At 39.1% G+C, this 14833-nt stretch overlaps 1 protein-coding gene across 7 annotated transcripts in view; it reads left to right on the top strand.

Annotated features, from left to right (window-relative positions):
- The window catches only part of PLCB4 (phospholipase C beta 4), a 211740-nt gene that overhangs the window by 142968 nt on the left and 53939 nt on the right, over nt 1-14833 (top strand). For all 7 annotated transcript variants that reach the window (XM_064446795.1, XM_064446788.1, XM_064446791.1 and 4 more), the window contains 8 exons: nt 43-100; nt 4729-4837; nt 8427-8637; nt 9256-9349; nt 9990-10069; nt 10537-10621; nt 13135-13225; nt 14147-14242. In XM_064446795.1, coding sequence (XP_064302865.1) covers nt 43-100; nt 4729-4837; nt 8427-8637; nt 9256-9349; nt 9990-10069; nt 10537-10621; nt 13135-13225; nt 14147-14242 — 824 coding nt within the window. The remainder of the gene's footprint in view (nt 1-42; nt 101-4728; nt 4838-8426; nt 8638-9255; nt 9350-9989; nt 10070-10536; nt 10622-13134; nt 13226-14146; nt 14243-14833) is intronic.

Raw genomic sequence — 14833 nt, 5'->3', positions numbered from 1 at the left:
TCGTATATGAAAACTTACATTCTCTAATAAATTTCTTTTCAGCAATGGAGACAAAACTGATTATTTAACGGTAGACCAATTAGTGAGCTTTCTAAATGAAGTAAGCTTTTTCATACATTAACTACCATACAAGTCTGTCTGCAGTGGCTTGCTTCTTCCAATCTTTCCATTGCATGAATCATGCCATTATTTGCTATGCTTTTGATCTGCTGATCTTTCCATTATGGTAACATCCAGGTGCAAAAATCAGCTCCAACCTTGTATGTTGTGCTTTCTACATGTTGGCTTTGGAGATTGCATCTGTTGATTACTTGCTGTTGTGTTATGTTGTGTGTTATGTATGTTTTATACATTTTATACTGCTACGTTCAATGCAGTCTCAACTAAAATACACCCAGTATTTTATTATAAGCAATTACTTTACCTGTAGGCCACAGCTAAATATATCCGCTAATCCTTCTGAATAATAGAAAAAATGAAGTAGGCTTTTATAAACAGTGGTTTGATTCTTCTTGACAGTATTATTTAAATCTATTACAAATCTAAGAGCTAAGAGGATATTTTAAGAGTTTGTATATGATTTTTAAAATACTATGTGTGCAGAGTAAGAGGAAGCATTTTTTATTGCTGTATTTCTAGAATACAGTTGTTGGCAGGAGTATTTAGTATTTCTTAACATTGTGAGTGTGCGAAGTAGTTCAATAAACAGTGTGGGGTTGGGGTTTTTCCTATTTCTGAAGTACAGTAAGTTATAGAAGACTGACTCATTCACAGTTGCAACAATAAATGCAGCATGTATATTTGACAAGAACTTACACATGGAAAATAGGCACATTCTACTTGCTTTTGCATCAGTAGTTCCTTGTCATCTGGAAAATGGATAGCTGCTTTACCTCTCTGCATGATCTTTCAGGGATTGGGTGCATTACCAAAAATCTTGCCATCTAAAATTATTTTACTAGTTATAAATCTTTTTAATATATATTATATATATGTATTTATATATCTGATACTGGTATATGAAGATTCAAGCAGCAAGTTCCCCATGTATCACATTTAGAATATAATTTTCTTTTCCATCAGGGAATGCACGCCTTGCTCTTCACCAAACCTGAATTACATGTAGAAAGAGTATTCAAAAAAAAAAAGATAGTGAGAAGATTATCAGCTTCAGGACTAATGGTTACCTACTTGGGCCCTTAGTTTGTGTCTCATAGTTCTCTCTATAAGCAAATGGGAGCATATCCTCAATCTTACTACTGTGAGATGTTCTTTTGTGACAGCTATGTACAAAGTTGAGTGTCTAAATGTTTGTAGGACTGGGTTCATAGCTAAGGCATGTAATTTTTGCTTCTGCATTGAAGAGAGAAAGGATAGTGTGGTGATTTAAATTATAAATTATCCCCTTAGAGTACCTCAACCCCCCCAATTCTCTTGTAGTAATAGACGCACTTCACTGCTTGAAGCACACAGCCCTGTCCCCACCTTGAACCATATTAGCTTCTGACCTTTTTTTTTAGTGTTAATTCTAATTTTTCAGTCAATTACTTTAAAACTGATCTCTGTAATAGTTTAAAGTGTGCTTCCTTGAAGCCCAAGCTTTTGAAGAAGAGCTGCCAGCCATTGTAAGAACTTCCTGGCTATCTCCAGTAACCGAATAAAAAATTAAAATTGAATTGTTGTGCTCTCAATTTTGTATTGTTTTAGCAGTCCTTTTTGCAGAATTAGAAGCCTTATTTTATAGGGTGGTATTGGAGAAAAATGCATCTTTTTGGCTACATTCTTATTGACACAACACATTTTGCAATTGGAAATCTTGTAGTTGGCCCTTTAGTTGGTGACCAGAGCTGGGAAAATTTAGTCAAGTAGTTTTATAGAGTAGGACATTCATTCTGATGACTGAAACTAATGCCTTTGGCTCTGTGCTTTTGGAGGTCTTTTAGTCTCCAAATAGAGTTTAAATTTTTGGTCATGATTTGAAAGCCACTAAATGACCCAGAATCTCCCTCCTGAAGTGATCATTTCTGTCCCCTTGACAGTGGGCCAACACTGCAATTAGCAGTGATGTTTAATGCTGGAAAATATAAAAATATTATTATCATTATGTAGGAGAGGGGGGTTACTTGGCAGAGCAATTCTTCATCAGAGTCTTTAACCTAAATTATTTTGAATTTGGTAACCTCTGAGGCATCCTCAGAACCTCTATGTGTTATGGGTTTTTAAGGAAGCATGAGGATACATTACCTGCGTATGAGTGGAGAGAGCGCTGCTTTCCTGGGGTTCCTCCATACTGCTGTCTCTATTTGACTTTTAAATGCTGCTGGCTGACAGCTGATTTAATTGTGTACCAGTATGAAAGCTTCTGGAAAGTTTTTAGAAATATAATTATTATCAGGCATCTGACAACCTTTTTCCTGGGAAGGAGGTATGAGATCTTTTTCTGTCCCCCTCTTTTCCACTGCCCCCCCTCTTTCCCACTTCCTTGCTCTTCTTCCCTGCTTCCCACTCGCTTGCTCTTTCTCCCTCCCTGTTTTTCATTTCCACAAAAGGACAGCCTTCTTACCACTGCATGGAACACATTCAAGAGGCAAAACTGGTTCTGGCACACTAACAATTGCTGTACATCTTGGTTTGTATCCACTCAAAGAGGAGACTGGAGGCCAGGTTGGGGAGACTTAATTATCCTCCTTTCTTTACAGAACCATACAGGCATTGTTTCTCCCCATGCTTTTAGATGGTTCACCCTCATATGGTTAGGAATGTAGTCTGGGGGCATCTTGTCTAAGATTGTAACTAAAACAATCAAATGCGGACATACACGATTAGTCCTGGGGCATGCTGTCTTTCTAAATGAAACTTCATACTTTTAGTTTTGGTCAGCTTTTGTGTTACAGCTTTCCTGTGCCAACAAGCTCAGTAGTGCAGAACGTTTCCCCAAGAGACACTAGTCAGCACTCTTTGAAGTAAAACTTCATCAGTTGTCAATTTTGCTTTATTTTTTAAACCAAGTAAACATAAAAACATGCTTTTGTTCAAATGGAAAATTGATAATGAGTGATGGCCATTGCTACAACAAAAATATTTTGCTCTTAGCTCCTTCTGATAATTCTGTGACTCTTTCTCAAGAAGAGACCTTTTGCTTTATCCCATTTATTTTCTTCTGTTTGCTCATGACTAACTGTAGAAGAAAGAGGGTGGGGAAGAGCACTTTTCTTAAGTTAAGAACCTTCCCTACTATTTCGTACAATTTTTTGAAGTAGTTTATTGTCACTAATGGTATAAAGCTTGTCATTTGTCACAGTAGACTGTACTGTTGCATGCCAATGTTGTGTTGCTGTTGTGCGCTGCTTAGCAAGTTGTGTCCTGCATCCATCTGCTCTCATATCATATCTCATCTGAGTTTTACTTAAATATCTAGACAGCTGATCTGTAGCAAATGAAATTGCTGTATTTTAGATGCTGCAGACTGTCAGTAGCATTACTTGAAAGATCCCTCCTTAATCGCATGATTAAATTGGCATTGGTTGTAATTTCTTGGAATTAATTAAGCACATGCACCAATGTATTGATTGTAAGAAGGGAGGTCAAGTGCCTATTTTTGATTGGATATTGGGCTTTTTTCATGAAAAAAATGTCAAAAAGTTTACACATAAGGAATTACAGCAAATGCTGATAGTGCTGAGCCAAGCCATATCAACACCATGCTGTCCACTCCAAATTATTGATCGCCAATATGGGGGTGGCCTGTTACATTTCTGAATTCTGCTTAAACTAAAGCTTGAAAACTGTGCACCTACTGGGGTAAAAGAGGGTTTTCACAGTCGTATTTATTTCTTTGTTTTACTGCATCTGCTTACATGCCACTACTCCATTCAATTCTGGTTTTAATTTTCTTTTAATGGAGAATCAGGCACACAGTGTGCAGCTCTAATCCAGCATGGAGAAAAACAAAAGTTACGTAGCACACTATTAAGTAAAACTTAAAAACTCTGAGTTTTAGTAGTGTATTAGAAATTACTGCTAAATTGTTTCTAAATATAACATATATTATGAAATCCTAATATTGTAAATTACTGTGAATTGAAGAGATTATATTGTGAAGCTCTTCTAAGTTGTACATATTTCTTCTAAGAACCTACACTGTTTTTTGAGTAGTTAATAGCACAATGTTTCCATGATTCACAAATAATCATCAGCAGTTGCATATTTCTAAACTTGGGTTTCAAATTCTGTATTTATAGTATAGCTTTATTTTACTTTTATTTTTTACTTTGGCTGAATATATTGTTGAAGACATCCATTTTTGCAGAGGTGGTTACAATGCCATCGGTGAAGTCTGTCAGTTTACATGACCTACAGAAAAAGATTAGGAAGAGAGAGAATTTACGAAGAAGAGAAACTTAGCTATTTATTTCCAAACATTTCATTCACACGTATACCATGTGCAGTCATTATTTTCATTAACAAGCAAGAGTAAGACCAGTTGCACGATTGCTCTGGATTTTTTTTTATATATATTTTTATAAGACTGCCTAGATTTCTTATGAAAGATAAGGTTCATTATCTGTCTAAAGCTAAAGTTACTGTTGAATAGCCTGTAAATTTTAGGGCGCTTTTTTTTTTTTTAAGTGTCCACTTCTTTCTTTCTCATCTGCAGTAATGAAATACTCTTGGATGATAGCCATGCACTATATTGTTTTGCTGAATTCCATTGTTTTCTAACCTTAGCATCAACGAGATCCTCGGCTCAATGAAATTTTATTTCCCTTTTATGACACAAAAAGAGCAATGCAGATAATTGAGACATATGAGCCAGATGAAGACTTGAAGAGTAAAGGTAAATGTGGGAGGAAATTCAGTATTCACTGGTTTTAGGCATTTGGGGAATTTGTTCTGAAGCATCCAAACTTTTAAATGGGAGCTTACAGTCCTTGTGGTCAGGGCAAGCACTTGTGCAGCCACCCAGTGAGCTAGATTGGGAAACTGATCTGCTGAAAAATATCTCCCCCTCAAAACCAGTGTTTTTTCAGAATGATTATTTCCCTGACCCAGGTTACAGTGTGGCTACAAAGACAGCCATCCTGATGAAAAATGGAAGAGGCTAGAATTGAGTAAATGGGAACATGGAGACTCCTTCTAGCAACAAGACAACATGCATGTGGCTATGGCCAAGGTCTGAGAGAGACTACAAAGCTATACAAATATTGTGTAAAAATAAAAAAATTTCCATGTGCACCACTGGATATGCATCCACTTTCTTATAATATAATCTGTATAGTGCTTGAGGTCAGTGGCCTAGCTTAGAACTGGGTATTTTGCATGGGTGTATTGCAAAATGTTCTCTCTGAGGAAGAAGATTGCAGGAAGTGTCTCCGAGCCGTTCTTGCACTGCTTGTGACCTGAGCTGCCATGGGTGTTGGATGTGTCAGTGGTTGAACTTGGCTACCAGTTCTTATCCATTCTGCTGAAATAGCTGTGCTGCGATCAACCGCAGTCATTAAAAATGTTGCTATCTGCATCTGTCCTCTCTGCACTTTTGCTGGAAGTTACTGTCATCGTAGCACGCAGAGGAGGAGACTCCAGGCTTGCAAAACCCACAGACCTTCAGGATCCTAACAGGTAGCCACTTCAATTAGACATTTAGGTTAATGTATCAAGCTAGCACTGGAGAAGCTGAATAGATTTTATACATCCACTAGTGCTGCTACTGATGATGAAGGATGTGGAAAGCAGACAACAGAAGGAGCCAATATCTTAAACTGCTTCAGAAAAGCCCGAGGCAGCTCTTGCTCAGTGCTGCAGCCCTGTTGGGTTCCCAGTGTGCTTTTGTGTTGCTTTATGATCACAGGCGTTGACACCAGCAATGCCTTCCACAGCAACACCTGCCCCTTTCGTTTTCTTTGGACCAGTGGCTGTGAAGAGTTTACAGTTGTCTTCCTCAGTCTATAATCTTAAGGAATCCTTCTGTCACTAGATGTGTAGCTTTCACCATTCCTTAAAATACTTTAGTCCTTTTGACCAAACTGCTAGAGGAAGAGCTTGTACTGTATATGCTGCTCCAGACATTGTGTTGTACGCTGGGTTAGTAGATTGCTCTCTTAGTTCAGTGAAAACAAGAACTTTACCAGAATCACCTGGGAGAGAGGGAGGTATTTCATTTGTCATTTACAAACTTTATAAGGATTTTCCACTCACAAGCAGTGTAGCTTATTTCTCTTCCTCTCTACATAAAATAGAATTCTCCAAGTATTAATTACTTGATTTCAGTCAACTCTATCCTTTTTTTTTTTTTAAAGGCACTCATCTGTGATTCCTCTTAATGCCAGTGCATTTTACATATTTTTCAAAATGAGGAAGGTGTACTAACATAGCTGCCACCTATTTGGGATGGAAGATGTAAAAATATGTTTTATGAAGGTGGAAGTTAATTTAGAACTGGAAAACAATGTTCAGTAATTTGCAAAAAACCGCTTTTGCAAGCACTAAGCTGTAGCAAGGGAATGATATTGGCTTATTCTTTCAGTCAGTAGTTGCATTTTGGCTAATTATTTATCTTCTTTCTTTGATTTATACTTCTAACCGGTTTTAAATAAAAGTGGTAGACCTCCTGCAGGGATAGGATTATGGAGAGTAACAACAGAACAGCAGCAGTGTCCTCTTACAGTGTTCCTCCATTGATCATATTCACTGATGCGGATTTTATCCCCATGCAATCAGTAGGGTAGAGAGATGGTTTCATATAATAGCATGTTGAACCTTAGCATGTAAAGAAGGCAAGAACTTATCTCAGCACTGGTTGTTCTCTGCAGTCTCTTTCCCCTTCTTAGATATAACTTTGCTGTTGAGCAAAATAATTAAGCTCAACAGCTTTTTTGTTAAATCATGTGATTTAAGAAACATGGCTGATGTACAACAAGGCAGTAGCAGTAAGCAACTGGCTCTTCCTCAGTTCCATTTCAGTAGCAGAAAGAGTAAGTAAAGCTGAATAAGTTAATGCTGTGCAGTTTAGTAACCAAAGTCTGCTCAGGAACACCACAAAAGCAATTTCTTCCACCTGGTCAGTGCACGTCAAAAATAGAAAGGCCAGTCTGTTGAGCACATAGAACTCTGTTAAGTTACTGAAGTCTCAGCCATTGTAGAACGCCTACTCAGCTGTGACTTTCTTCCACTAGATGATGCACTAGAAGTGCATGTCGTCTGAGAGATTTTGTGCTGTTCCTTTCAAGTTCTCGGTGATCAACAAAATAAAAACATACTTAAAGTTGAAAATTCCATTTTGACCCCTTCCCCCCACCCCCCTCCACCTCCCCACCCCTTCCAAAAGTCAGAATCAACTGAGAGGATTTGAAAAAGGTGTTCCAGAATTATTCACCTCTGGCTGACACCAGGCACAGAAAATTGAAGCTTTGGTAGAGGATTTTTCAGAAAGCTAGGAGCAGAATGAAAAGCAGGATTACTGGATTTCTCCATATAAGAGAAAAGTTGTCTTAAAAAAAAAAAAAGAACTCCTGCAACCTGTGCCTTAACAATAGCTGAGTGTTCATCCATACTTTAGGGAAAGGAATCTTCAAATTAGTGCCAGATAACTATTCTCTGCCATGACTCCTTGTTAGTAATCCCTCCTACCCCATATTACAGTCTCTGGGCCACTTTAAAACTGACATTGCAGTACTGATTATTCTTACCTTGTTTTCATTAAAATGTATCCCTTGATTTATATTTTTTATACTTTATGAGCACGTAACAGTAGAGAAATAAGTGTTACGAATTCTGTCCTCTGAATTATTGTACATCCCGTGTTCATTGTAGAAAATGGCTTGTTTTTCATTAGAAAGGAATAAACCTGTATTTCAGACAGTAAACTTGAAGGCATCTTAGATTTTCCTAATGCTTTGCAAATGAACATGTGCAAACATGTTCAGGTACACCTCCACTTGTTTTTGTCAGTGGAGAACAGTCTCTGCACATGCTGCAAGCTGATTAACAGCGATGTAGCGCAGTCAGGGCAAGACTAGATATGAAAGAGGGGAGGAAAGTGCCGTAGAAGACTGGTATGTGCAAGCTCACAGTTTCTGGCTCACAAAGTCTCAGAGCTCAAAACTGTTGGGAGTATTCTGAGGAGATGTCACGACTTATTTGCCTTCTTCACATCCTCTTGATGCCTTAGGTCTACTGTGGTGAGTGCTGGACATAGGCTATTGAGCTAGGTGGGCACCGGATTTTTTTTTTAGTTATGTGGGCACACAGTGGCATATTTTGCACCAGGGACACAGTTGCGGGTCAGCTTGGAGCACTGGAAGGGGAGAGCTTCTGTTTGCTTGCAGAAGCCCTAGCTTTTTTGCTAGGGTTCCTGCCCTATGAGACAGTTTTATTCCTGCCCACTAAATTTCTAGTAGTAATTTGCTGTGATTTCTTCTTCCTTCTAGGTGTCATATCAAGTGATGGGTTTTGCAGATACTTGATGTCAGATGAAAATGCCCCAGTTTTCCTAGACCGTTTGGAATTATATCAAGAAATGGACCATCCTTTGGCTCATTATTTCATCAGTTCCTCTCACAATACATATTTAACAGGCAGGCAGTTTGGTGGCAAGTCTTCAGTGGAGATGTACAGACAAGTGCTTTTGGCTGGATGCAGGTTGGAAGCAGGAGATAACAGCCTTTAATATTTGTGGATCTAATGCATTAAACCCACACAATATACCTTGGTGGTGATATATAGTATAATTGAACATATAAATATATTAGTGTGGTAAACAAAAAAATATATATTTAAGACACTTTTTCTCATAAAAAACATTGAAAGGCAGTGGAATGTAGAAATTGATGTCAGGAGACAGATTGTGGGAAAGATAAGAAAAGTTTGATCTCAGTGAAAACTGATGAATTTCAGGGGACTTTATGGTTTGTAATTAAGAAGTTTATGTGTAAATGAGAATCAGTTTATGATTTCCTTCTTAATTTCTTAATGTATTGGAATGTGTCACAGTTAACTGAGAAAGAAAATAAATTAGAAGAATGTTGCAGAGCTAAAAACTTTATTGTTCAGGTGTAAACATATTGAACCATGCTTAGTATATTGAAGGTAATATCTGAAAAGTCTGAAATTACACATGTGCAGCTTAAAAGGAATGATGTAATGTTCAAAACTGCTTTTTAATTTACTGCTCTGAACATCACTCTCAGAACTTGTCTCAGGTAGCTCACCAGTACTGAAACACTAAGGAAGCTGACATCGTTTTTCTTGGGTCTTCAGGTGTGTTGAGCTGGACTGTTGGGATGGCAAAGGTGAAGATCAAGAACCAATAATAACTCATGGAAAAGCAATGTGTACAGATATTCTTTTCAAGGTAAATGCGTGAACTCTTCACCTGGCCGTATGCCCCAGGAGAACCCCCAGACAAGAACCCTCCCCTCCTCAGCACCCAGATGATGCTGCCTTGTGACAGACTAACAAATTGCATAGGCACATTTTCTTGTTCCCGGAACTTAGGGCTCATTTCTGACTCGCATCATACACCCCTGTGTTATGTCTGCCTTTCCACAGAAATGGCATGAAGCAGGCTTGTTTGTTTTGCTTCATGTTTTCACACCCTGTGGCTCTTTGCACCATAGAATAAATATGTTCTCGGTTGTCTGAGAAGTTCCTTAGCTGTGGAAACAGCCTAAAGATGCAGGGGTTATTGTGGAAGTAGAAATTCTCCCTGGCAAGAGAATACAGCAGCAGATCCAGGGGTAGCATCAATGGGTCCTGGGTGAAGCTGCCATCACTGCTGCAGGTGCAGCGAGGCACCTGTTGGGCACTGAGTTGGCATTGCTGTGGGGAAACAGAGAAGAAGGAGCATACAGTTTGTTCTAGTTCTGCCTTCACTTGGCACATTTGAGACTCAGCTCTGTGTTTCTTGGAGTGGGGTGGAGAACAAAAAGTTTCTTTCGTTATGGTTGTGATTTGATCTGCTCTAACTTGAATCCTATTATTGCGTTTTAAAGGATGTAATTCAAGCCATTAAGGAAACAGCATTTGTTACATCAGAGTATCCTGTCATTCTTTCATTTGAAAATCACTGCAGGTATATAGTGCCTGGTTTTGGTTTTTTTGTTTGTTTTATAGTGCAATGTATGAGAGACACAATACAGCTCAAACATACTGTAATTTGAGTGTACCTAAAAACTGTGTAGGGATAGACAGGTATACTGAATGCTACTTGGAAGACACTTTATTTTAATATGCCAGTCAATCTTTATCTAGCTTAATAATGGCAATATTTCTATCTGTGGTAAAGTTGTGAAATATATTTGGATATTCTGTAGGTTGTGTGGGATTCAGTTAATTTACCTTTTTGGCCTTACTAAATTCATATGTCCAATAATAGACTTTTATTGACACTTTAATTACAGTAAAGTAATACTTCTCAGTTGTGAGCAAGGGGCCAGTATATAAATCGGGATATCTACATTACTTAGTATTATTCTATTTTGCTGAATAATAGTGATCTCTTTTTTATATTTAAAAATTAACCATCATTATCTTTTCCAGCAAATATCAACAGTACAAGATGTCAAAATACTGTGAAGATCTTTTTGGAGATCTCCTGTTGAAGCAGCCTCTAGAAACGCATCCAGTATGTTGTATTCTGCCAGTCTTTGTATTATTTTTGTTTTTTATATTGACTGTATTTAAAAGAGATCATAAACTGGGATCATATCACCTAGAGTGCTGTTCACTGCCAGTCCTGTGCTTTCAGAAATGACTAGTGATTTTGGATATCTATGCTTTTTGGTACAAACTTGTCCTTATGTGTTTTGTTTCATCTCTTCTGTACAGGGCTCTGGTGAGCAGCCTGGGGAAATCCATCCCCTTTATGTGTGACCTAATATCAGCAGCTACATAAAATAGACCACATACATTGTATTTGCAGGTCATACATTACTCTGAAATTGCCAGTCACTGTTGAAAACCAATTAATTATAAATTGCATGGTCTCAGCTGAGGAAGCCTCTTCTTTCAGCTGCATTTTGCATGCTTCATGCTCCAGATCAGGTCCTGCAGTCTAGGTGGCCCCCACTACTGCATTAAGAATTAAATTAAGTACCTAGAGTTCCCTGCAGTCTCATTTGGACTATCAAGTGCACACTAGTAATCTGCATGCACTTCACTCTTCTGCATGGCAGGAGATAATGATAGCCACTCCTTCACAACCACAATATTTGAGACTTTAATAGCTTGATACCCAGTGCTTGCAACTACTCCTCCAGGCCTTCCTTACTCTCCTGAGCAATGTGCTCAATGTCTGCCAGCAGCCACCCAAAACCTGCAGATGCTCATTAGTGCTGGGGGGGACCATGGCAAAGAGAGCTCTGCTTTACTTATCAGCCTCTGTCCATGTGACCCCTGCAAAGGGGCCTCCTGGCATTATCATGGGGCTTCCTTGCACGTTGCAGGGACAGCAACACACAAGGCTCAGTGATTATCAGGTTGTTGCCCTGAAAAGTGCATCCCAAAGAACTAAATCTGCAGCGTTCCCCTCTAACGTATGTAGCAGCTTGCCAGCCACATTCCTCACAAATGACAGCTTCCAGCAGCTTTCAGGGAAGCCTAAAATGGAGCTGGCCAAAGGCTGCCATGCTGCTACCTCAGGGCCCAGTCTTAAGACTCAGCTGCCGGTGCCCTGTGAAACTACTGAGCATTCTGCATTTTATGTCCATTCCTCCTTGTGGATGAATTCAGTCCCCAGGTGCTCTGAAAGCAGATATTGCAGAGGTGGCAAGAGGAGCTTGAACCGTGTATTTTATGAGCGCTTGGTTTCTGATACCTTGACTGACTGAGGAGGGCACACTTGAGAGACATGGCACTGGCTGAAGCAGATTTGGTTTTAAGTAAAAGCAAATATTTGTCCAAATGGGCATCCAGCTATGCCCTGTGCTTGGGGATGCAGACTGGCATGCTGGAAGTCTGGGGATAAATGAGCTCTGTGGCACTGACATCTAGTGGAATTACACGCTGAAACTCCCATGACTGAGCTAGCCTGGTGGTTGTGGATAATCATTACCCTCCTGTAAGGAGGTTTGCACCTATTCTTGTGAGGTTGGGTTGGGCTGATTTTATTTTTTTTTTTTCTGGGTTGTTGTCACCTCTGCTGCTTTTATTTGGTTTCAAGTCGTGGTGCTTTGTTCTTTTGTTTCTTCATCTAGAAAGCTGCTTCTGCATAGCTCTGAGTTGGATTTAAGGATAAGAATATCAGAATATTTATTCTAAGAGTTTTTACTACTCCCGGAAATATCTTCTACTCCTCTATCACTTGTGGTTCACTGGAAACCACATTCCATGATACCAGTAACTCCCTGCATAATAATCTTAGCAAGGCTGAGGTGCAGACGGTGCTAATTACCATACCCAGATCTCTGTTTCTTAGCTTCAATCATGTGATGGGGCTTAAATCAGAGGATTTTGTACTTTTTCTTTCCTCAATAATATTTTTTCTCCTTCCCCAAACTGGAACAAACCTTTTAGTAGTACTTCCTTATGTACGTGAAACTTGCCATTTGCCTTTCACAAATACTGAAGATGTGACCCTGTAGCCCTGGCAAAAATAGTCCTCATTACCTAGCTAAGGACTGGGTAGTTTTCCATTCACCAGTGCCAGCCCATTTCTACTCTGTAAGTATGTGTGGGCTGCCTCACTTGCCTCACAGCTTGAAGGGACTATAAAAGGTGACTTATTTAGAGGTCAAATGATAATGGGCTAAACTGTGACTTGGACTGGGTGTGAACCACAGGGAGAGGTGGAAAGTAAGAAGTCTTTTGATGAAGAGTCCTAGGTCACATTCATGCCCGCTGCTAGGCAGGAGTGAGGAGGAGATGTTTTACCAGCGCAGCTGAGGATGGCATAGGCTGGAGACCAATGTGCTGGCTTCAGCCAGCAATTTACGTGAGCACAGCTTTCCCGTGGGATAGGGAAGAAGCAGAGGAGACAATATAACTAACTACAGTCACACCTACCTCCCAGGGTTGTGCCTGAGGTGGCACTGCTTGTTCACTGCCCCTTACATTGCTGTCCTACAGTCAGAATCCCCAATAGGGGTACAAAAAGGCCAAATAGCTGTTATTAAGCCTTTTCTTTAAATTATTTTACAGCTTGATCCAGGTAAAGCCTTACCTTCTCCTAACGACCTCAGAAGAAAGATTCTCATAAAGAACAAGAGGCTGAAACCTGAAGTAGAGAAAAGTAAGTAAAGCTTGTCAAGTGTTAAATTAAACGAAAGTCCAGACAGATATGAATAGTCTTTATTACTAAAAGTTTCCAAATAGCTTGTATTTTAGTGCTGGAAGAATATGAATTATATGTAAATGACACTTTGTTTGCCCTTGTGTTTCATATGAGCGCCAGAGTCTAGGCCTTAATATCAGCATGTAGCATAGGCAGAGATAGACCTAGAAATGTAATCCTTGGACTCTCATCAGATTGCTTGGTTGAGGCAAAATATAACACAGATAGAATCTCCTGTAAATTCTGCCTGCACTGGTATGTTTGCAATACTGTGTTTTTCCAGGATAAGCATAAAATGAGATGGAATTTCAGATTACTCCTCATGCTGTTGTTGCCAGTTCTAATATTTATCTTCTTTCAATAATAATAATGTTGCTGTATTAGTTTCCAGTGTGGCTGTAGCGATAAACCCTGGTCCTTCTCCATACAAAGATAAGCATGCAGACCTTCCACTGGCTTCAGTCATACATGATTGTGTTCATGCTGTCTAACTGAAATACACATGGGAACACAATTGAAAATCCAAGCACTTTGCCTCCATTTGCATAGATCAAACACCAAAATGATAGCTGTCTATTTATTCTTTGAAGAAGTAATATGCTTGCTCCAAAGACCCTTTGAAGCCTGTGGAAATATTTTTCGTAACTTCAGTGAGCTTTGAGTACAGCCCTTACTGACCACTTTTCAGATCTAACAAAAGTGTATGTCTAATGATGCTTGTACTCTGTAAAATTTTATTGCTAACTGAAAACTTAGAGAACTCATAAATAAAAGTAGCTCTTGGGATTAGAGAATCATTTGTAATTGTCCTCATGTGTTTCTTTGTGCTACAAACTGTTCATGTCATGACTAATTTATTTTTATTTTTCTTATTAACAGAGCAGCTTGATGCTCTGAAAAAGATGATGGAAGCTGGGGAAACTGCTGCTCCTGTAAATATCCTAGAGGATGATAATGAAGAAGAAATAGAAAGTGGTGAGAATTTCATAGAGAAGGGCTCTCAAAAATTGCCTGTGGTAAATCAGGAGGCCGGCCTGAGCAGCTAGTGTAGTATGCACAGTACACACATGCCCACAAGCTGTGGCAGCAGCTGTAAGTCTGGGCTCAGTGCAGGACCATTTATACAGACCTCCAGCCTTACCATCTCATCTCACATACATACCACAGCTGCTTCTGCCTCTGTGGCAGACTGCATTAGGAACATGAGCTCAATAGGTGGTACTAGTAGTAATTTTAGTTTCCACTTACTGTTCAGAAGTCATACTGGAGCAGCAACTTAGTCAGATTTTCACTGTGTGTATGTGTACGTGCGTGAGACTGGGAAGCTATAATCTTTGCTTTGAAATCAGATTTTGTCACTCTTTTTAATACTTCATCAGATTGGATTATTGCATTATACTTTAAAAGGATAAAATGAGGGATAGGATTTTTCTTGCCAAACTTCAGATATGTTCAGTGTAAACCTCTGGATCTGAGCCAGTGATGTGGAATGTGTTTATGGCCAACAGAGAAAAATAGACATATCTAGGGTATGATTCACCTTGTCTGTTTTAAATGTCTACCTTC

The sequence above is a fragment of the Phalacrocorax carbo genome, chromosome 3 (genome assembly GCF_963921805.1).
Source record: "Phalacrocorax carbo chromosome 3, bPhaCar2.1, whole genome shotgun sequence".
NCBI lineage: Eukaryota > Metazoa > Chordata > Aves > Suliformes > Phalacrocoracidae > Phalacrocorax > Phalacrocorax carbo.
Note: the sequence above shows the minus strand (reverse complement) of the source record. Positions and strands in the feature narration are given on the sequence as shown.